The sequence below is a fragment of the Sciurus carolinensis genome, chromosome 5 (assembly GCF_902686445.1).
Source record: "Sciurus carolinensis chromosome 5, mSciCar1.2, whole genome shotgun sequence".
Lineage (NCBI taxonomy): Eukaryota > Metazoa > Chordata > Mammalia > Rodentia > Sciuridae > Sciurus > Sciurus carolinensis.
This window is the reverse complement of record NC_062217.1, coordinates 153,349,995-153,373,993: the sequence shown is the minus strand read 5'-3', so window position 1 is coordinate 153,373,993 and position 23,999 is coordinate 153,349,995. Positions and strand designations below refer to the sequence as shown.

The window sequence follows — 23,999 nt, the reverse complement described above, 5'->3', positions numbered from 1 at the left end:
TAATTTATTTGAGCAATAAATCCAATGTCATTTTGGTCATGCTAGTATGTGAACATACTAAATTTTAGTTTAGTATGTTCACATAAAATTAGTATGCTCATATATAAATGCAAAGGAACTAAAATAACCTATACCAATTTTGATAGAGAAGAACAAAGTTGGAAGCCTGAAATTATCTAGGTTTAAGGTTAATATAAAGCTAAAGTCATCAAGGTATGGATTAAAGGAACAAAACAAAGGAACAAAATATGACACATACCTGTGTATGTGTGTCTATACATGCATATATCACATATAGATATGATACATATATATCACATGAATTGAGATGATCTCTCTCTGTATATATGATCAGCAGACTTTTGACAAAGGGGCTAATATGATACAATTAAGATCCAATTATGATTTTTTCAAAGATTATGCCAAAGCAAATTGATATCCATATGCAAAGAAATAAAGAGGAACAGATAAAATGAAACAGAGTCTATACATCATATTTAAATAAAATTTAGTTCAGAGTAAATTATAGGCCTAAGGATAAAGCCTAAACCATATAACTTTCCATAATATAGGAGAAAATCTTTGTTACTTTGGGTTACACAAAGATTTCTTAGAAAAGAAAAAACATTGTTAGGAGAAAAAAATTGATATTATATTTCATCAAAACTCTTTGAAAAATGCGATGAAGAAAATGAAAAGACAAGTCACAGACTAGCAAAAACAACATTTGAAGAACATCTGATAAGTATCTGGCACACAGTATATGTATAAGGAACTATCACAGCTCAATAATAAGCAAACCATCTAATTCTATTCAAGAGGAAAACAGAAATACTTTCAATAAATAGTGCTGGATCAACTGCATGTTGATAGAGAAGGGAGGAAAACTAGCTCTTACCTCACATCATATGCAAAACTTGAAAGATGACATGGACTTCATATGTCATATGTAAAACTTCTAGAACAAAGCATAGGGAAAAACATCTTCGCAACTTTAAGTGTATAAAGATTTCTAAGAACCCCAAAGGACACAGAAAAGTGGTAGTTTGAACCTCATTAGAATTAACAGCTTTTGTCTTTGAAAAACTCTGCAGTAAACAGAAATGTAACATCTCTCACCCCCAAAATATGGAAAGGGGTTTTGCAGTTTATCATAAAGGTAAACATATAAGTACTCTGTTGCCCTGATATTCCATGGAATAGGCCATCGAAAACCCATGTTTATACAAGATTAGTGTAAGAATGTTTATGGCAGATTCATGATAGCCAAAACCTGTGAAAATTAAGTGCTCATTGATGGCTGAATGAGTTAAAAATTATACATAAATAAATAAATTATGCTACATAATCTCCATATAGCTAATATAGATGGTCTATTAATACAATGGGATACTAGTTGAAAACAAGAAAAAAGGGAAAATAGTTTAATCCCAAAAGTATGATGCTCAGTGAAAGATGTCATACAAAAACTAGCACATAATCAAAGATTATAGATATGCAAATTTCTGTAAAATGCAAATAAATTTACGATGGATGTGGATCATTGGTTGCCTAGGGGTGGGGTTGGAGGGAAAGATAAATTATAAACAGGCACAAGGATGCTCATGATGGACATATTTATTATTTAAATGTGATGAAGCCTTCACAGGCATATACTTAGTTTGAAAATTTTCAAATTGTACGTTCTATATATGTGCAGTTTATTGAACTTCAATTATGCCTCCGTAAAGTAGTTTAAACAATTATATGTCCCACAAAGCATGTCTTCCAGCCAAGACTTGGCTGTGAACCAACAGTTTGAATTCTCAGATGTCATGATTACCATAAAAACAAGAAGGACACCATGAAATAATTAGGATTCAGTCACTGAATGATCCAAGCCGAGTTACCTGTGAGAGACTGAGAGAAAAGGGGGGCTTTCCCTTCTAGGTCTTTTAGGACTGAGGAATTCAGCTCTGCAGGACTGCTCTGCTGAGGCTGATGGTATTAACCCATCTTGCCAAAAGGCATCCAGATCTGGTTTCCCAGATCTGGGTCCTGCAAAGTCAAGGGGCTTCTCAGGCTCAGGACTCAGTTTCTTGGGATTCTAGAAGACTTTCTATCTGGGTCCCTGCTGTTGTCAGCCGCAGCATGAGAGTTCACAGTGGTGGTCAATAGACAAATGACTCTCAGGACTCCCCTGATTTCAAGGTAAAGTAAATCTCTTAAGGAATATAGTAGCCAGTCCCTGAGTATCAAGATGAATTTATCATATCTGGGATAGAAGGAAAATAGTTCTAACTGCACTTTTAAATTTTTAATTCCAGTGTCCACTTAGAGGTCTTTCTGTCATGGGTTTTCACCTTGTGGAGCTAGTTTCCTGGCCCAGGGCTTTCATGAAGCCATATCTGATAGCTGGGCAGAAATCCAGGAAGTGCCAAGGAAGCAGAGAATCAGCTCCCCCTGATAGAGGAGTGGAGCATGCAATGCAGACTGGTCCCCATCCCTCAGGCATGTGCCTAGCCCTGGCACAGAGAACAGCCAGCTGTAGAGGCTTTGACCCTTTCTCTACCAACAGAATCCACGCCAGTTTGTGGAACAAAAGAGGATTTAATCTCCTCTGTCACTGGCAACGAGATTAGCAGGTACCTCCAATAAAGGTCCTCATGTTTAGCTTCAAGTCATCTTCCTGACTATTGTTATTCTCCAGAAAAAGCATTTCATTGCACCTTAAGTAGGACAGGCCATTTAACTTCTCAGCACCCCATTTTCCAGTGATTCATTCATTTACTCTTTCAATAAGCGGTCAATTTAAACCTCCTATGTAGAGGTCACTCATGTACTTTTGGTAGGAATAAGATTAAATCTAGGTTTGCTAGAGAACAGGACTTTCTTCTTTCATTATATCATTCATGATATCAGAGACCAGGACAATTCTTTGTTCTTTACATCATTAGTAATATAAACTATCTTGTTTTGAACCACTATTGAACATGAACTCCCTTATATACATTATTCCTTTCCTCAAAAGGCAAGTTAGATATTATAATAAGCATTGCACAGTTGCCAAAACAAAGGTTAAACAATTTGCCCAAGGCCTCCAGCTTCATAACTGTCCAAGTTGGAATCAGAAAACAGTAATACCTCAAACTCAGTCGCTTTCCATTCTAGCAGGCAGCTCAGTAGACACCCCAGGCTGTTTCAGTGAGTTTAATATCATGAAGTTTAGCACTTCAGCAAAAATGTTCACATCTCCTATCTCTGGCACATTTTATAGAGAATTACAATAGTAGGTGATGTGCAACTACACAGGGCCTGGGTCTAGTTTGGGTTCAGTAATCAATTTTGTTTGTTATAAGAAGATAATTTGCTAAATGCACAGGAATCTGATCCCTAAAGAAGGATTCTGCCTCATTATCTAAAAATCAAAATAGGTCCCAGAAAAAAGAGTTGGAATTGGGCGTGACGTTTTATTTATTTCTCAATATCTGTTGCTCACTTGGTGCCAGTGTGGTTCTAAGCGCCAAAGATAAGACCATGGTTAAGATCAGCAGAATTCCAGTTAGATTGGTGGTGACAATGGTTCAGATCGCTAGCTGGGAGGAAAACAGGCACACCAGCCATGAGGAGGTCAGCTTTGGTGGCACAAAGTTTGAGCTATCAATGGCAATGAAGAGGCCATTTCCAGGAGAAGCAGGGGTGTGTGGCACTAGCTGACAAATCAATCATTTCAATCTTCAGGAATTTCTTGAGTTCATTGATGTCAAGTTGATAGCTGAAAATTAGCCACAGTGGATACACTTCTACCAGGGGAACTGGGACACTTCATATCAGGGATCCTGTTCCTTCTTCCCATGAGAGCTGGTTGTTAGATATCTACCAGCACATCACTGAGTAAAGGAGAAGAGGATTGGGTGTGCAAACCAGGAAAAAAGATTCTGTCCTCTTTGTATTCTAAATTCTGTTTTTAAAATCAGAATACAGATGGTAGCCAATGCCTTGGGATGGATGCAGCAGCCTAGGAGAGAGTAATTAAAACAGAGAACTAAGAAAAGAAATTAAGAACAAAAGCCGTAATGGTAAGTAGAGGAAAACCCTTAAAAGAGATTGGAATAAATCTAGTCTGAAGTATCAGGAAGGAGTTTCACAAAAGAGGGGTGATAATCTTCAAAAACTTACCTGAAATTTGGAAAGTGTCCAGGCAAATTACTGATTTACTTGGACAAAGCATTTTCTAAGAGTGAGGGGCAATGAAGCCAGAACAGAAAGGTGAAGGGTGGGTGGGAACCAAGGTGGAGGAAACAAGGACCAGAGAGCTCATGTCTGGTGACTAGCAACTTTCCCTTCTGAAAAGAGGAAAGGTAGGTATTCTTTTTCCAAGCCTTGGTCCTTGGATTGCTGTCTTCTTTTCTTTGTACAGGATATACACTTGTTAGCACATTCCTTTTTCACTTGGGACATGAAGAAGGCAACAGCTTTAGCTCTGCTGAGCAGCTCTACTCTCCTGAGATTGATGGTACCCAAATCATTGAACCTGGAAGTTCAACTGCTTATCGTTTAGGATGGGTTTTTCTCCAGATGGCTAATTTAATTTCCCACATGTTGAGTTTTTCCTAGCTTTCTTCTCCGAGAGCAATCTAAATTTCATGCTTAGGGAGTGCCTTGCTCTTACCCTGTGATCATATGCTCCAAGAGGGAATATTTTCTCTGCTCATTTTTAATTCATAAAAGTTACAGCAGGCTTGTGGGAGAGGAGGAAGAAGAGAAGAGTACACAATTCACACTCCCTGTCAGGCAGTAACTGTCCCATTCCATCTCAGAGAGCTGCCTCATCCACAGGCAAACTGGAGAGCTGGTCAAGCTCTCTGTCATGGTTCTTCATTCTTAAGGTATCAGCCAACTGGGCTGCAGATGGACAATCACTAAGTAGAGTGATTTTCTGGCTCAAAAAAAGCTAGAATAATCAGATTGCCTATCCCTTAAGCCTCCCGCAAGGACTCTTAACTTGAATCTTTCCATTTGTGGGAGTGGGGCCTGGAAGGAAATTAAAATTAGAGGAGAGTGGACAGGCAGGCAGAGAAAATCAGAGGAGAGATGACCACATGGTTCCTAAGATGTAGAAAGTGTTTGAGGCTATAACTGAGTCTCACAAAAACTGGAACTAACTAACTTCCTTCCTTCCTTTCCTAAGGATTGAAACCTGGGGTATTTTAACACTAAGCCACATCCCCAGCCTGTTTGTAAATTTTATTTAGAGACAGGTCCTTGCTAAGTTGCTAAGGTTAGCGTTGAATTTGCCATCCTCCTGCCTCAGCCTCCAGAGCTGCTGGGATTACAGGCACGTACCACCAAGCCCAGCAAAAACTGGAACTTGAAACAGGAAAGTTCAAGGTCTCAAAGTCACAGTTCATTACAACAATAACAACAACAACATAATAGGCTCTAATTAGCCCTAATTAACACAGACATGAATTTTATCCAAGAAACTATCTTTTCATTATTATAACTTCATTCCTACTACAAACATTTAATAAATACCTATCCTATACCAAATGGATAGAGAATAAAGTCCTAACTTTCTTGTCCTTAAATAATTCTCAGAGTCAAAAATAGGAAAGAGAAGTAAAGGGTCATTGGAAAAAGGGAGAAAACAAAGGAAAGTTAGAAACACAGCAAAAGTCAAAATTTGTCGGGGAACATTCCTGCAACCCCTGAAGGGCAGCTGGACTTCCTATCAGTACCTGGAAGGAAACTCAGACTCAAATAGCTGGCCACAGGATTCTTGTAGCTTATCTTTGTTTATCACCATTGATTCATTGTGTCAGAAAGTCTAGATGTTTTAGCCTATTTCACAGGCTTCTTGGTTTCTCTCTTCTAGAAGGCCACACTCTAAACACTATTTCTTGATTTTACCAAGAGAAATATCTTGGCTTGGCTAATTCATAAAAAATACAAACCTATTTTTCTTTACTAAGAGCCCCAAACCAAATAACAAGCATAAAGTGCCCAGATTAGCATTTGATAAATGGGAGCTAGGTGAGATGAAAGTATTACCATACATAATCCTCAATTAGTACATGGATAGTTTACTACTATTACGTACATTTTGAGATGAAAGGAAGCTAAGGGTTAGTGAGGTTACCTGTTACCAGATAACACCCAGCTCTCTTTCCATGATTTTTGCTAGTATGCTATGTGGAAGGCATCAAACAGAAGGTTTCTTATCCAAACTAACCCAAATAGTCAAAAACAGCAAGCTCATCCACAGTCTGTTTCACTTTTACTGATCGGCCTCAGAGTCACTATGCTCTTCAGGAAGAACAATACAAAGAATAAAAGGGAACATACAAACAGATCTTCAATGTCCTCATCTATTTAACATTAAGGCACCAGATAATTACTTCTGTACATGCACACAAAAAAATGTGGTATATGTGTGTATGAATATGTATTCAAATCTATTTTCTAAAAAAAACTAGTTAAAAGGGAGAGAGAAGAAGGAAGGAAGAAATCTAAGGACTTACAGCAATAGTTAGAAATAGTGAACTGATCCTATTTAATTAGTAATAATCGAATAAGGTAAAATGTCAGTATTTGGCAAACAGAGATGTTGAAAACTTTTAATTAGCAAGAAATTCTTGCCAGTTGTGGCTCATACCTCCTCCCACCGGGCGAGGCCTCCATACAACAATTTGCACAGTAATGGAAATAGAGAGTTAAATAATGAAGCAGTTCTCCAGCTTTGGGGAAGAAAGCAGGGCAGCCTTTTAAAGTATTCACTTAGTGTTGACTAGCGGGAGGAAGGAGAAAAAAATATATAGGTCTTCCATTCACACACCAGATGTTCCCATTAAACAATTACTTTCAAGGAGGCTTGGCTCATGTGGATGATAATTGTTGCTGAGTTTGGGAGTTTAACAGCCTCAGAAGAAAATTCCTGGGTGAGAGAGAGTTAGCTATAGCTGTGGTAGGCTCATGGGGTTCTAGTCTTGGGGGAGCTCCACTGGGTTATGGTCTTATGGGTGAAAGAACCCCACTCCTACGTTAGAAAAGCTTGGAGCTTTGTACTGGTTTGCTGCTGGGACTAGGGAACCCAGGTGGACACATTTGTGAGTGGTCAAGGGAGCTGACTTCCCTGGTCTTGGATTCGTTCTATGGAAGAGGAAGTAGACGGCCTTCCTACATACCTTCTATCTGCAGGGACCCTCTTAATCACAGTGATGAGAATGTGAGCTGGCCACCATTGGATGGCTTCTTAGGTCAGGTTTCCTAGAAGCAGGACCTGATCCAGGGATCTGGGTCATGCGTGGCATTTATTTAAGGATTTCTCCAAGGAAAAGAGGGAAAGCAGATGAAAAGAGGGAGGACCCAGAATGTAATCTCAGATAAAGTTCAGATTTGTTTTGATTATGGGGGGCTCCAACAACTTGCCCTGTTCAGGGTTTTGGTGTTACTTCTGGGAGAGATGGGGTCTCCTCTGGGGAAGAAGCTCTGAGATATCATCAGCCTGCTCCACAGACTCTGGTGTTGGCTGTACCCCTGCAAAGTGTGAACATAGGTGGAAGGAGAAGCCAGGAAATTGCTTTCCTCTCTGCTCCTTGTTGAGACAGTTGTGAGCCAGCATATTAAATTCACTGCAGAGTATGTTATCTCACTTGATACACACAATGACCTGATAAGATAGGCAGGGCAGACACTGTTTCTTTGTGCAGACTCCTATTTTCTAGGGGAGTGAATGTGCTCAGAGCCATTGGTTTCCGAGCCTAAGGAAGTCAGATCCTGTGAAAAGAGTTGGAACTAGAACCGAGGACATCTTGACTTCAAGTTTCACATCCTCTCCGCTATTGCTCTCATTCTTTCACCTGATAAAAGCTGAGAAAAGTCAAATGGTGACTGCAAACCTAGAGGTGGATGAACCTGCAAATGCCATAGGAGGGAGGGAAGGTAAGCGGTGAAGGGGGCTCCTCACGAAAGGCTCTGTGGGGAGCCACATCTGAGCTGGGTCTAGTCTGTGGTGGTTTGGATGTAGGTTGATGGGAGGTGAGAACTTTCCAGGCTCAGGCTGACCAGAGACATCTAGGCATGGCAGGCAGAGTGGGGCTGGTTCTGTATAAACAAAGGTAAGCTGTGTGTCTGTGTAGGCAAGAAGATTCTGGACTGCTTCAGCCCGTCTCTCCTCTCACTCATCTCTACCTGCATTTCTCTCCATCTGTCCACCCAAAGCTGTCTCTGGTTTCTAAATCAGACTTCAGTTTCTGGTTATATTAACTCTTCATTCCTCCATTAGATGAAGATCAGTGAAACCTTTTAAACTCAATATGCATTTTATTTTTTTAAATTATTTTTAAATTTTTTACAGACTGCATTTTGATTCATTATACAAAAATGGGGCACATCATTTCATTTCTATGGTTGTGCACAATGTAGATTCATTCCATTCATGTAATCATACATGTACATAGGGTAAAGATGTCTGTCTCATTCCACCATTTTTCATACCCCTCCCTCTCATTTCCTTCTATATAATCTAAATTTCCTCCATTCTTCTCTTACCCCCTACACTCCCACCCCCATTATATATCATCGTCCACTTATCAGGGAAAACATTCAACCTTTAGTTTTTTGGGGATTGGCTATGAAGCAACAGTAGAGATTCATTGAAAGAAGATGGCTTAGGAAAGACCAAGGTATTTGAATTCTCCACTCTTATCTCAAATACCCTTATCCATAAGGTTCCTATGAGTTAGTTCCAAAGGGAAAGAGGAAAACAAATGGCCAGTCCCTCGTTCCTAGGACCTGGGTCACAAACTCTAATGCAGCATGTTTTGAGAAATCTGAATGAAGCACATGACCCAACCTGGATACTTGTGAGGCGTCTTTGCCAATCTCCCCTCTCCAGTAAGCCCTGATAAAAATCACAGGGTAGAATGACTCAGTCTATTTCATAACAAAATGGAAAGCTGCAAGACTGCATCTAAAAGAAAACTCCCTTCTTTTCTGAGGGATGGCCCCATCACTGCAGTGCAGTGGCCCCAATAACTAGCAAAGTGATCCCAATCCATGCCCTGGAATCTAAGAAATCAGATCCCTCTCTTTTCTCCCTCAGTTAGAAGTGGTGGTGGGAGAATTGGTAGATTTCTTAATAATAGGCCACTAGGTTTGTGGGATTAAAGAGCTTGTATATATTAAGAAACCCAAAGCTAATAATTTATAAAATGAAAACCAGGAATGCAAACCCATAACAGACAGCCCAGATTCACTCTAGAGAGAGGACTGGGAAATAGATCTGGTATGTTTTAGAGAGGGAAAAAAGTCAAAGAAAGCAATGGGTCAGGTTCCTGACAGTGGAGGTTGCTAGTTAAGGAATGGGGTGGGGGAGGGGGAATGAATGATATGGGCTCCCATACAATTGCACTGCTTAACTCAATTTCTGGCCTCATGTTTTCTTATTTGTTTTGTCTTTTATTTTTCAGGTATAGGTTTGTGTAAAGGGTTAAAGATAGATATACCCAACCAGAGATGATGAAAATGGCTGCTTTCTTGTTTGGAAAAGAATCTTTGCAGATATAGTTAAGGATCTTGAGCCAAGATCACTGTGGATTAACTGGGTAGGCCCTAAGTCCCAGACACATGTCCTTAGAAGGAAGGGGAGAACACACTGAGAAGGTGATGCATTGACTACCAAGGAACACCAAGAATGACCATCATCAGCCAGAACCTAGGAGAGAAACACGGAATGGGTTCCCCACCCCCAGAGTCTCCAGAAGGAGCCAAGCCTACCAACTCCTTAATATGGGACTCCATCCTCTAGCATTGTGAGAGAATAAATGTCTATGGTTTTAAGCTGCCCATGTTAGGTGATTTGTTATAGCAGCCCTAAGAAACTGATACATTCTGTTAGTTCCTTGGAAACATGTTCTGAGAGTAACAGTGTGGAAGCACAAACCACCAGGCTGCCCCCAGGTCAGGTACCTCAGCTATCAGGAAAGAAGGCCACCAATCAGCACACTAGGCTGTGCTGGAACTTAGGAGCTCCCACAGTCTCCTGAGGCCAGTGTCCCCACACAGGAGCTTCTGCCCTGGGCCCATCAGGTGGTATCATACTTCAAAAACATTGTGTTAAGCCCAAATCAAGCACAACTCAGAGCCCCTGGGGTACAAGTTGAAATGACAGAACTGCTCTTCTTTTTGGCAAAAGTCTTTTATCAAGCATTACAGGGTATATTTTCAATCATTCCCATATCACAATGAAGAGACAAACCTGTTAGAATGTGTTCATTGAGAAAGGGGAAAAAGAAAAAAAGAAGTAAAAGAAAAAGAAAGAAGCCAAATGTAGGACTCTGAGGCTTGGTGCACCCAGGGACTAGCTGAGGCTTTGAGTATCCATGAATCTTAGCAGTTAGGCAACGAAATGTAATTCAATCTTTTTAACTTCATGATATATATTCATGTCAGTGGGTTTAAGATAAGGAAAAGACTTTAATGAAAAATGAAACTTCTGGTGAATAAGTTGGAGAACGTTGAATAATATACAAATATTTCTTTCCCCTCTGTCAGAGAGATTCCAAGCCCTGCCATTCTTTCATACAGAAACTAATTGAGAGGGGGAAAGAAAAGAAACAGTGATACCTACAGTAGGAAGAGGGAGGAGTGGATGGGGTGGGGGAAGAGGCCAGGCAGAAAGGAGGGAGGAGAAAAGACCCCAGCATGTAATAATGGAAGGATCCTAAAAGATGCCAGGAAATTGGCACATAGTTGATAATAACCATAATAACAAAGCTAATGATAGGCTCTGGCAGAGGGAGGACCTTGCCTGGTCTTATATTTGTTGTAAAGAAAAGGAGCAGCTCAGCTGGCAGGGTTGGCTGCATTTAGTAATTCAGCATTCATCTTCCAAAAGCCCACCAGCCACGTCACAGGCCTGGCCTCTTGTCTCCCACACTGTCCCAACCCTAATTTTGCTTCTACAAAATTATTGGTATTGCAGCTCTTCTCTGAAGCTTGACAAAAGAACAGGTGTAGACATTAGTGGGGTGGTGGGATTGGTGGAGGGGCTGTCTTTTCTATATTTGTCTCATTGTTTCCTCCCAAAGAGTGGGGAGGCACAACTGGATTGTTGGAGGGGTTCAAGTAGGGTCCATGTAGCTGAGGGGGCTAAGAGGAAGCCTTGGGACCTGAGCCTTCCTATGATTCTGCCCTGGCCAGGACTTGCTATGCTGTGCCATACAGATGTTCTAGAAGAGCAGATGCAAGGTGAGGTGGAAGGAGTTATGCTGAACCCATCATATTCCAGATACTATACAGTCATTATTTCATTTTCTTTACAAAAACAAGAGAGAAAGTTGAGTCTTGGCAGGGGAAGAGATTTTCCCAAACTCATCCAGCTAATAAATGTAGAGACTGGAATAGATCCAGGTCTGCAAGCCCTTCAAAACCCCAATGCTTGTTACAACATCCTGCCCATGCCCCTAAATGAGTCTGGGGTGGGAAGTAATAATGTTAATTCTGAGAACTCAGAGTAGGAGAGATGCCATTTGAAGGAAAGAAAATAGCCAACACATCAATAAATGCTCATTAAAAGTATAGTCTGTAAAGGGAAACTTGTTTAGAGAGGATAATCCTTTTGTAAAGCATAGGGCTAGTGTGAGTCAGCTCACCTTCCATGTGGTATCTTCCCTGGGCGATACCCCAGGTCCATGGGTCCAGAGTTCCAAATCGCAATCTCTAGCCATTACCTTATATCAGAGCATCAGGTAGGTGATAAAGCTCGGGAAAGAAATTGGTGGGACGTTTCCCCTCTGTTTGAAATGTTTCCTCAGCACCAGGAATGCCTTCCTCCAATACAGTTCCTTCACCTCACAGTTCATGCAGAATCTCCTGCCATGTCTGATAACCATTTAAAGCCTTAATTGGTGTTGTTCTGTTCCGTTGGTTAACAATAGCAAATTACTTATGGATGAGACACTGCCAACAAAATTGCTAAACAAAAAGTTTTTCTACTTTTGTGAAAAGAAGAAGACAAAAGAGTAGCAGAGAGCTACATAGGAGTCATTTCCTTTGCCAAGAATCTTGAGTAATGATTTCCTATATCTTTAATACTCATTGTGAAGGACTTAAGTAATTACAATTTCTTTTTCCATTTATAGAGTCCAATAAGCCATTCTCTAGCAGATATCAAGCTACCACAAGTCTTATTTGGAATTACTGTCCATCGTTGACCTGTGGATGTTCCTTTTCCAACTATGGTTAATAATCAGTATTGCAGAACAATCTCATTACATTTTTTAAAGTTTATTAAAAGGGACTCTCTAGCAATATACCCGGAAATCCACTAGACTTGAGTACCATTATGGACATTTGATGTGAATGTTACTCTCCCCCCTCATAATTATGAAACCAATAAGTACTCATTCTAAAAACTTGAAGCAATATAGAAAATACAAATGTTCTTGCAGACTAAAGGTCACTAAATCCAAAACCTGATTTTTAATTTATTTCATATAGTTAGTTGTCTTTCCAGCTTGTTTTGACCATTTCTCCTTCCCATCCAACCTCCAGTTCTGCCACTTTTCCCACTTTCAGAACTCCATCATTTTGCCTAAGGGAAAGATTCATTCTAGATGGAAAAAAATGTGAGAAGATGCCAACATTTTAATGACTTGTGTAAATATAATTTCCTTTGCAAATTCCTCTTTAACTTTCACTGCTACCCTTTCCCTGCAGGAAAAAAAATGACTGTTCTCCCCTATTCTGTTACCTTTTTTTAAAATTATCAAAACAGTTTGTGCCTTGAAAGAGTAGAAATGTGATAGAATATTGAAGAATTAGTTACAAAAATGTTCCTTAAATTATAATTCACCAAGCCAAGAATGGGATCCTATATTCAACATCTGAAATTCCAAAGCCAGCACAGAACCAGGTCTTTAATTTCATTTCTTAGTTTAGGCTCAATAAATATTAAAAGAATAGTGATTTTTAAAAAAAAATTCCCTGAAGAGTTTTGTAGCAGACATCCAGTGTTCTGCATCCATTTCATCTTTCTAACCATTGACTTATTTTCTTTGGTGATTTTAGGAAGGGGTGAATAAATTTCCCCTTTGTTAGGTAGTTGTTTTAGTCAGCTTTTTCACTGCTGCAACTAAAAGACCCGACGAGCACAATTGTAGAGGAGAAAACTTTTATTTAAGGGCTCACAGTTTTAGAGGTCTTAGTCTGTAGAAGACCACTCCATTTCTTGGGGCTCAAGATGAGGCAGAACATCATGGCGGAAGAGTGTGGCTGAGGAAATCAGCTCACATCATGATCAGGAAGCAGAGACTCTACTCTCCTGATACAAAAATATACCCCATAGCCATGCCCCCAGTGAACCATTCCCTCCAGCCACACCCCACCTACCTCCAGTTACAACTCAGTTAATCCCATCAGGGATGAATTCACTGATTATAACTTGATCATTTCTCCAATAAAACTCATGCATGAGCTTTTGGGGGACACCTCACATCCAAAGCGTAACAGTAGTCTAAAAAGTCTAGTAAATCCAAAAGTGTTTACCCACTTACACTTCAAAAACCAAAGTGGTATTTAGGGGTTTCTTCTCCCAGATCCTTTTCTTCATTGTTTAGCGTGGAGATCGGATGACCCGGGTCATCAGCTGATCCTGTGATGTTGGCAAAAGCCAAGTCAGGGAATATTCCTTGCCAGAAGCGAGGATGTTATCAGCCTTGACTCTCGACTCTGACACTCATGCTTATAAGACGTCCCAGGACAACGGGTTTTCTGAGAGTGGCACAATGTTCCTAGCATTGCAATGATAGGATCACTGCACAAAATGTTTCTAACTCTGCAACTTTTTAGTGCACGAAGAAGCCTCTGACAACTCACAAGCCTTGAACAATTTACAATGCCCCCAAAGTTTAACATCCTGATTATGAGACCCTAAATGATAAACTTGCAGAGCTAGTTCTGCGCCACTGTTACTCCACAGAGTGCAGTGTCCCCCTTGACCCCAGTTTTGCTTGAAGAGGTCTTTGTGTTTTCTTCGTCTCTGTGTTTTTCTCCATCTCCAGTCGCCCCTACTTGAGATTCCTTTGTCGATGCTGCCCAGGTCAAGGTCATTTGGTTTGCTAATACTGCCATAACAATGGACCACAGATTGAGTCACTTAACAGAAATGTATTTTTTTCTCATTTCTGGAAGTTAAAGTTTAAAATTCAAAGTGCCAGCAGGTTTTTTTCTACTGAGACCTCTCCTTGGCTTGTAGATGGCCCAATTCTCTTTGTGTCTTCAAGCAGTTATCCCTCTGTGTCTGTCTATATCCTAATTTGTTCTTCTTATAAGGATTCCAGTCATTGGATTGGGACCTGCCCGCATCACCTCATTTTAATTGAATCCCTTCTTTTAAGGCTCATTCTTCAAATATAGTTCCATTATGAGATACTGGGGTTTATGAACTTGAAAGTGGGAAATGGGGGGAGACACAGTTCAGCCCATCACATTGACTCTACTACTGAGTAAGCAGGTAACCTAAAAACTACTGATTGGGGAACTTATATGGAATTTTAGGTCTTCAGTAGCATAATAATAGAAGAGATAATTGGAGTTCCCTCATCTCAGAGGAGGCCTCTGACAAAATACTGTCTACCAGGAAAATATTCCCAATCTTCCTGAGTTTCATCTTTTCCAAATTGACTTAATTCTTTCCTCTTTCATAGCCCAGTTCTCCAAACTTGACTTTATCCCACAAGCTCCTAAGAACCTTCTCACAAATTCCTTTATGCTTGAATTAATCAAGGTCAGTGTCTGTTTTCTGCTATTAAGAACCTTAATGGATATGGTATTTTAAATATCCTTTAAAAACCCATCTGAACTCTGCTCACTGGTTCTGATGGTAGGAGCTCACCACTCCCATAAGAGGCCTTCATATGACATCCAAGCTGATGGAGGAGTCCCATAAACAGAGCTGTTGGCCTCAGGGAATTGAATGCCCATCCATGGGCCAGGATTTGAAAAGGGAAAAACAATCATAAGCATATGGAGTACAATCTCTGACTTGGAAAAATGCTTCCTCTGGGTTTTAAGTTAGACTGACCATGCAACCTGGTTTTCTTGAAACACTCCTTTCCCCATGCTAGTTTTCCCAAATCAATTGTTTCTAGGGCTCTCTTCAGCCCATCTGTGTCCCCTTTAGATAATAATTTGTATGATTAACCTATTTTAAGTGTATCTTGATGATTGATGTATCCCCAAGGTCCAGAATACAGCCTAACAAAGAGTAGGTATTTAATAAATATTTGTTAAAAATGAAGGAAGGAAGGAAAGCAACCTTGACCCATTATTAGCTATAGATGCATATTTAATTATTACTTTTTCTTTCATATGAGCTAGGAGGTTTGGGAAAGACAGCACTCTGGACAGCTCCTGTGTAGAAAAGAGCTAAGTGTTTGGAGACCCACCATGCTTCTGTACTACCAGTGGAAATGGTGGGTGCTTGTTACAAAAGGATGCATTTCAAGGCAAGGTGTGAAGCCCACCTGTTGTTAGAAAGTCTGCCAAGATCTGAGCTCCACTGTGCTCGGTTCTTTCTCTCCCTACCTGCCCTTCCCATGCCTCTTGCCTGGCTGAGGCTCCAACTTGATCAGTAAGCAACCAACATACCACTAATTAGGAGGCACAAGGCATAGCTGAGGATGATTAGCTCATGATGAGCACACGCTGCCTCCAGTTGCCTTGTTACCATTATAAATAGATTAGAAATCTGGGGAGCATCTGTATTTTCCCCTCACAGAGGAGAATCTGAAATTGACATGTCAAAATGAGAATGTGTGGAATGGAGCTTTGTAATTGACAAAGATTAACTTTATTTCTCTAGATCCACCTCTCCCTTGGTCTTTGCTTGCTGCCCCTCCCTTGCAAAGTTCCAGCTGTTGATGGAAGGAACCCAGAAATTCTCTAATTGAACCATAAGATTTTGGAAGGACTGTAAGGAAACCGTTTTGGCACTCCAAGGACCAGGTGTGTTGTTTATGGAGGCAATTATATGCTTCCCAGGTGATGCTACCTGGAAACCAAAAAGGACAGATTGGTGACAAGAACAATCCTGTTTTCTCTAGTTGGCTGACTTAGCTGCCTCCTTTCTCTGCTAATCCACCGTGGTTGGACAGAGGGTTAATTGCAGCCAGCTTTTGGGACACTGACAGCAATAACCCTTTGCAAGTGAGAGGAAATGAGCAACAAAAGATGCTGTATCTTAGGAAGAGTCTTCTGGGATGGGCCCTGGGGAGAAGAAGTAGAAGCTTCTTGGTGGTACAAAATCCCTGGAGCCCAGTGCCCTTCTGCACATGGGACATTTTGGACATAAGTACTTCAGTGAAAGAAGTCTCTATTCTTTGGGGACCAGACACCTGATCTTCTCAGGAGCAAATCATGAGGGTCCCACTTTATTTGGTTCATTTCTAGTAGCTGCAAACAGCATCGTTCCCCAGAGACTAAGCTGCAATGACAGATAGCATGTGTGCCTGTCATGATCAATTTTCCTGTCCTCACTGACATTTTGAAGAGAATCTGCATTTTGCATGCAGTCCCTGGAGCAGCTCTCCTTGACTGTGACCAAGCTGAAGGCTCTCTGGAACTGGGTCTTCAGCTCCCCTGAGTGTCTAGTAGGTGTATGCCTACAAATAATTATTTTATCAGATAGTTTTTCAATGAGAGTGCACAAAGGAACCCAAGTCAGTGAACCTCAGAGAAGCTCTGAGAGACTTCAGAACCTGGAAATGCATGTCATCACAAAAGCATTGCTTGAGAAGCGGGAGTAAATGGGAAGCAAGTTAGGCTTAGAAACATCTGAGCCAATAAGCCTGGATGGGCAAGGTCAAACCCATTAGCAAGGTTGTATACAGGGTAGCCCCAAGTGGGAGAGTGAGCATGTTTCAGAGACTGAGAGCCTTCAGTTTTATGGGGCATTCCTGGCAGCCTGGAAGATAGGAGCCCATCTCTTGTCCCCTCCATACAACCCAAGCAAAATTAGACCAGTTACATTAGGAAAGAAAGCAAAAGAAGAAGCACTGGTGTTTGGGATCCATGTGTAAGAATTTTAACCAAAATTCTCTTCCTTGAAAGGGAGCTGGAATATCTCTCCAATCATTCTGATTTACTTGCCTCCCTGGGGATACATCCCTAAGAGGGAGGCTGATTGCAACATTTTTAAACTTGAGGTGAGATACTGTGTTGTAGGAACAAGGAGATGGTGCAACAGACCAAGAGCTTTTCAGAACCAATTCATTATTTCTGTGTGTTTACCCAAACGGTTTCATTTCATCTGGGTTCCAGCCCTGTGAAATAGATGTTATTATAGTCAGTTTATAAATAGAGAAATGGACCCTGAAGATGTCATTTTACCCTCTGGGACTCAGATAATTAAAAAGTTGTGGATTCTAGTATTATTGAAATTTTAGTTTCCAAGTGAATGAAACTCCTGCAGAGGTTTTGTGCCTTAAAAAAAATACAATGTTCCATTGTTTCCTCTCTGAATGAACTTGTATCTCGTCATGATATATGATCTGAAAACACAGTGTTAACTCTAAAAATTAAAAAAAGTAATTGAAGTAGGTTTAGAAGTCACCAACATGTGGTAGAACTTTGGGAGGTGATTGTTGGGCTACATGTGGTCCCCTTGGCAATACTGCTGGGACCGACAAGTGAATTTGGCAGCACCTAGTACATGTTAGGATAACGCAGTCCCATTGTGTGCATGTGCTTTCTGGCCATCTTCCCTGTGGGCAATGTCAATTGCTTTCAAAGGCGGGCAGCCCAGTACATGAAGCGGGCTCAGCGACTGTCTGTTGAGCAGCCTATTTTCGGTGCAGAGGGAGAAGCAGAAGCATCAGACCATGGGAAGCTAGTGGGTCAAGGGGCATTGGCAGGAAGAGGCTTTGAGCCACGGAATGATGAGCATACACTGGGTGTTATGTTCTCATCGCTTTTGGACATTATATGTGTAAGAGCCATATTGGCACAACCATTGGGCTCTCTGCTGACTCCCAGTGACCTGCAGTTCAGGTCTGCATTTCTAAAGAGGTGTGTGGTGGAAAGAGCCTTGCTTTATTTTAAAAAATACATGGATGCTATCTTTAGATCTGCAGTGATTTGCTGTATAATGTCAGGGAAGTCACATTCCTCTCTATTTTTCATTTACCCCTCTACAGAGGGAGGACTTTCATCTAGTAGCTCTCAGTGTTTTTGAGATTGGCAATGTGATTTTCACATCTCTGTAAATCAAAACAAGCCAGTAAGTCAGGCCATATAGTAAATAGGGTCCAGAACAACTTGCTGAAAGTCAAAGAACTCCTGATTCTGGGCTTGATTTTCTTTCTAAGGCATGATCCATCACCATCTTGACTAGTAGTGTGCTTTTGCCCCAAGTAACACAGTTGGGCAACTCTCAAAATTCTGTAGCTGTTGTCCAGGAGGAAATGAGCACATCTGGAAGCTGTTCTCAAGAACCTTGAGAACGTGGAGGTGACTCTCTCATGGTAATAGAGCTGGGGAAGGTGGCTTCTGCCAGCCTCTCTTCCTGAGCTATTTTAGTGGTGGATAAAGCAGTTATCCTCAATTTTTGTGCATGTGAGAATCCTGGGAGAATCTATTTACGGTGCTGACAGGGAGGCTCCAGCCATGGTGTGACTTGGGAGGTTTAGTTATCAGGCCTAGAATTGCCTTAGAGAAGTTTCCTCACTGGTGAGAACCCTGCATAGAAAGAGCCACAAAGCAATGGCCCTCTCTCCCTCTGCCTTTGCCTCTGTCTACAACTGGTAAATCTGACAGACGCATGCTGCTGGTGGTCACAGAATCTTTATTCCTATCCGTGACTTGGCTCAAATGATCTAGCTGAGTCATACTGTTTTACTTACAGTTATGTCTCTTTCATTCTGTTTAATTTGGTACAGCACCTTTGCCAACCCAGACGTTAAATTAACAGGAGAACTAAGATCCCCTTTGGGAAACTAAAACTTTCATATTTAGAAAATTCATCTTTACCTTGAGATAGGAATATTGGATACTTTACATTATTACTTAGGAAATTCCAAATTAAAAATTCATTAAAGAAGCATAGGTACTTTGAGTTATGAATCATTAGACCAAAAAAGTCCACTACATCTTTTTAGAGATACCTAAGTAACATTTTCAATATTTGAAACAAGAACCTGTAGAATGTAAAAATTTGAAAGGGTGACGATAGCTCAAGAAAAGTTATACAAGAATCACACATAATTTCTACATAAAGTCCTAAATGGAAATAAAAACATCTGTTTAATCTTTTATCTTCAATTTGAGTCTAGAAAACATGATTCCAGAATAGTTTACTAGTTTCCAAAATGTAAGATCAAATTATTGACCAAAATTTTTTGGCTTATTGGGTTTCTAGGATCTATGGAAATTTACCATGTATTTTAAACATGAAAGGAGTAAAAATCATTCAAATTACAGTCCTTATTCTGAATGCTTAATCCACATCCCCTATTGACCTAGTGTGGAGAGGAACGCCCATTCAGCAAAGGCCCAAAGGAGGAGATTTGTTGTTGGTTTTATTCATCAAACAACAGGAAGAAGTGGGACAAACTTGTTGGTTTTCTCTCCTGTTTTCATTTTCCTGCTTACAACTTTAAACCCCGAGCTGGAGTTCGGTCTCTACTTGTCATTGGTAACTGGTATCTGACTCAAAGGCCCTGGGGTTGCCAAGAGTTCTGCTCAGAAGTCCAGGTCATACACATTTGGTTGGGAAACTTGGACACTGGTCCAAATATGTCATGTAATGAAAGCTCTTCCTAGGATTATAGAAAATGAACAGGTATAATAAATTGAACTATGGTTCTCAAGTTTTATGCATTCCCTATTTTGCAAATATTCATCTGTACCTTTTGTTATAAAATTTAGTAGAATAGTGTCATGTACCAGAGGAAGACTTATTTCCCTAGCCACTGATATTGGACTTGGCCATGTGATTTTCTTTCATCAGTGTGAGTGAGGGGAAATGGAATGACTGCTTTGAGCAAGGCTCTTGAGGCATAGGGTGTTCTGCTGGCCCCACATGGAACTCTGCCAGCCATCCGTGGGTAGATCCAGGTCCCAGAGTGATAACAACTCATGGACTACCCAAAGCCTGCATTCAGCAGAGCCTTACTGAGTTCAGCTCAGCCACAGCCAACCTGAGGACTGAGTCATGAGTGAAAGATTATATGTGTTGTTAAAAGACATTCCTTTTTTTTTTCTTGCATATAACATTATTGCAGCAATGTTTGTGGATAGAATAGGTAAACTGCCCAAAGAGAGACAGCTCAGTCAAGTGGGTAGCTTTGATGTACAAAAATACATTTATTTTCAACAATTTCAAAACCACTGTCTTTTTTTTTTACAGTAGAAATATTCAAATGGAACAATAAAACCAAGAACAGTATATGTACATATACTGTATATATAGATATGACTCATGCATTCAGTGTTTAGTACAAGTATTGCAATTGTCTGCCCATTTAACCCTTGAAACAAAGAAGTGGGATCTTCAGAAGCACTCCCAATACTACTGATCTGTGTGACAGCCAACTGAGGTTCTCTATGTCACATTCTCCCTGTATCTCACAAAGAGAAATGTGAACAACATCCCACAGAAATTAACAGGTATAAAACGTGGCCTTTCCTCCCATATATATACAGTATATCTTTCTTTAAACAAATGTGCTCAGGCTGAGCCTGAAACTAAAAACAATGCTAACAGCATGGCTTACAGTGATCTACTGAAAAGAACTGGTATGTCGATGTGTGAAGGGGCTGAGGAGTTGGAAAAGCAAATACGGGCTTCGAAAGCCGCTCACCCCAGAGGCAAGAACTACCTTAAGGGAACTGAAGGCAGACATTTGACTTTAAGGAAGTTGTGTACATCTGACAAGCAAATAGCACAGCTTTGCTAAAATCGTCTTTGACTAATATCATTAAAGGCTAGACCTCTATTTGGCCTGCAGGGTTCACATGGACTCAGGATTCCACAAAGGCTTCCTCCCTTCCAATCTCTCTACTCTCCTCATGCCAAGAGGCACTCACTGGGCTTAAATTAGTGCCCAGGGGACTTTTCCCAGCTAAGAGTAGCCTGAGGATTTGCTGTAAGCATCATACGTTCCATGGAATCTAATGAGAAAACAGAGACCGGCCAGGATCCTTAATCACTGCCTGGCTTCTTTAGAGAGGACAGTTTTCTCAGACCGATAAATATCCTCTAATTTTCTTTTTTTTTTTTCCTTTTAGAAAGGAAGCCTCACCATCTGGATCTCAATGTGCAGTCTCTAGTGGGCCTCATCTTGCAACTTCTTCCATGTCATTCTTTCATGGTGTCACTAGAGTCCTTCCTTTATCAATTACCCCAAAGAAGCCCTCCCCCCGCCCCCCTTTATATACATAAGTAGAAACCAGCTATGGTGTGGACACGGAGATGCAAGAGTTAAGTGTGACGGACAGCTGGAGAGCATCCAGAACCCAACACATCAAGCAGGCCTGGGGTGGGGCAGCTCCGAGGGTGAGTGCGTAAGCCAACACGCGCATCTTTCTTTTTTCTGTTTTCTTTTTTACTAAACATTAAATTATTTCTCAGGAAATAAAAAGCTATTTACATTGTAGTTATGTACAATAAGCCATCTGCAGCCTCGCTATGGACATGCACGAGGCAGGGCCTCTTTAGAGAGGTGTGCACGCTTTCTGCCGCTAAGTCCACTCCCCACCAACCTACCTCCTGCAGATCGAACTGGGAAATGATTTGTGTTTTATGGGTGTGTGTGGGGGCGTAGGAGTGTTGGTGACCTTGGGGGGTAATAGCAGATTAATGAAAAGCCAACCCAACTTGAATTTTAAAGACAGAGAGAAAGAGAGAGAGAGAGAGAGAGAGAGAGAGAGACCACAAGGAAAAAGAGAGTCTTTGCATTACTAATGGCAGAATAAAGCAAGGAGGCTGTGGGAAGATGCATCCTTTGCCTTTAGCACAAATACAGCCATTGATTCTTTTTGTCTCATTTTAATCAGCTAAGAATGCCTTTTTCTCCAAAGCTAAGCATCTGCCTGGGATTGATGAGGGGGCCCTTGGTAAACAAAAGGTAAAAAAGACATTTTTCATTTTCCCAATAATAATAGTAATAATAGTCATCAAAAATAAAAAGTCAGAAAGGTGGTTGACCACGTGGCTTGTTGGCGTTAAACACTAGTGCAGTTGGGGATCTCCTTTGTGCTTTCGCTGTTCGCAATGGTGGCGATTCCTCCTGTAGGGGAGAGGAGACATAGAGGGAAAGGGTGTAAGTTCAACAACAGTGGGAACCTTTGTTTTATTTATTCTTAATATCAAGCCATGTGGATGAGTGCTTAATCAGTACTTATTAAACAGGGCTCCTGGCTATTCCCAGCAGCTCACTGACTTATCTCATCCACCTGTAGTAGACACCTCGTCCCACACGAACACAGGGAGACTCCACACACTGACTGCAGTGTTTATACTGTATGGAGAACAATGGCAACGGCTAGCATGTGGCAACACTTACTGTATAGCCGGCACTGGGCCCGTGACAGCATCATTTGATGATTACAGCAATCTCAAAATAGATTCTCAGACATGACATGGGAATTCCATAGAACCTCAGGCACTATTATTCCCATTTAAAAAGTTGAGAAATACATGACCCAGAGAGGTCACAAAGCTGGTGGAGTGGCAAAGCAAGGGCTATCTGATATCAGATTCTGCATTCATGGACTATTAAAAGGACACAGAATGCTTTTGCTTTATTGGGAAAATAATCCAACAGTAAAGGACAGTTGGCTTCATCCCCACCCCACAGCAACCCCAGAGCTTCTAATCTTGACTGAATTCTAGGGGGAAACAGTCTCTCAATTTCATGTGGCCAAAAGTGGCAGACGAATTTTAAAGCATCACTACATCATGTAGACAGTTTTCTCTAGCCTTCCAGACCATACTGTCTAGGGGACAGGTAACATGCACTGGTTGACCAACTGTGCATGTTTGTGTTTGGAGGACAGAGGACTCATGCACTTGATGGCACAGGGACACATACCTAGGACCCGAGTGTCCAACTCTTTTTCCAGGAGTTCCTCGGGCTCAGTGAAGTCACTGAGTGTGATTTTGGGGGCATTTTCACTTTGGCTCACTGACCCGATCATCTCCTGCTCCTTGTCATGTTGGACTTGGGCATAGATGTTAATCCAGGGAATTTTCCTATAAGGGTTAGGAACAAAATCAGATCAAGATCACAGGCATGCCAAACTTGGGCAACTATAAATTTTGGGTGATAAAGGAAATGTTAACAGGAAGAGCCAATGTCAGGGAAAAATACTAGTCACCTAAAGATACTGTGGCCATGAGGTAAGGATACAAAGCCAGTCAGAGACCCAGGTGCCCAGGAAAGATGTAAACACTGAGCTTTCAGGAATGCACCCTCTTCTGGGGTGAAAAGCAAGCAGGGATAAGCAAAGGCAATGATGTTGACCAGTTATTTATTTAGACCCTTAAAATATTTTCCTGTTACTAAGTTTTCAAAAGGAACAGGACTTGAGACTCTTAAATTTGTACAGAAAAAGATGTTTTTCTAAGATAGCATTAATTTAATCAACTCACGTTTGCTTGTTTTATGAATAGCCAAGAAATAATAGACTCCTAAGCCATTGTTACAATTTTCAGAGCAACACCCAAGGACCAAATATCTTAAATACTTTGATAGTCAGTTTCCTCATCTGTTCAATGAGGATAAAATAGCTTCCTTTTATGACTAATGCAAGTATTAAGGATTAAAAGAAGCTAAATAGCTTCCTTTAAAAACACGAATGCAAACGAGACCACTTTGGGGATAGAAGAGTGGGCAGGTCTAGAGATAAATCTTTTTGGGACAGTCACATCCTGATCCTTCTCTCTTATCTCCTGACCCATTGTGCTCTGGAGAGTCCTTCACATTCCTCTAATCCAGAGCTTCTCAAACATCGAA

The 23,999-nt window shown here is 40.9% G+C and overlaps 1 protein-coding gene across 1 annotated transcript in view; it reads right to left on the bottom strand.

The window, feature by feature from the left end:
* Positions 1–21,216: 21,216 nt before the first annotated feature.
* Sorcs3 (sortilin related VPS10 domain containing receptor 3) overlaps positions 21,217–23,999 on the bottom strand; it is a 584,659-nt gene continuing 581,876 nt past the window's right edge. Inside the window, exons 26-27 of the mRNA XM_047552984.1 lie at positions 23,076–23,236; positions 21,217–22,271 (exon numbers count right to left, since the gene is read on the bottom strand). Of these exons, the coding sequence (XP_047408940.1) occupies positions 22,207–22,271; positions 23,076–23,236 (226 nt within the window). The 3' untranslated portion in view covers positions 21,217–22,206. The remainder of the gene's footprint in view (positions 22,272–23,075; positions 23,237–23,999) is intronic.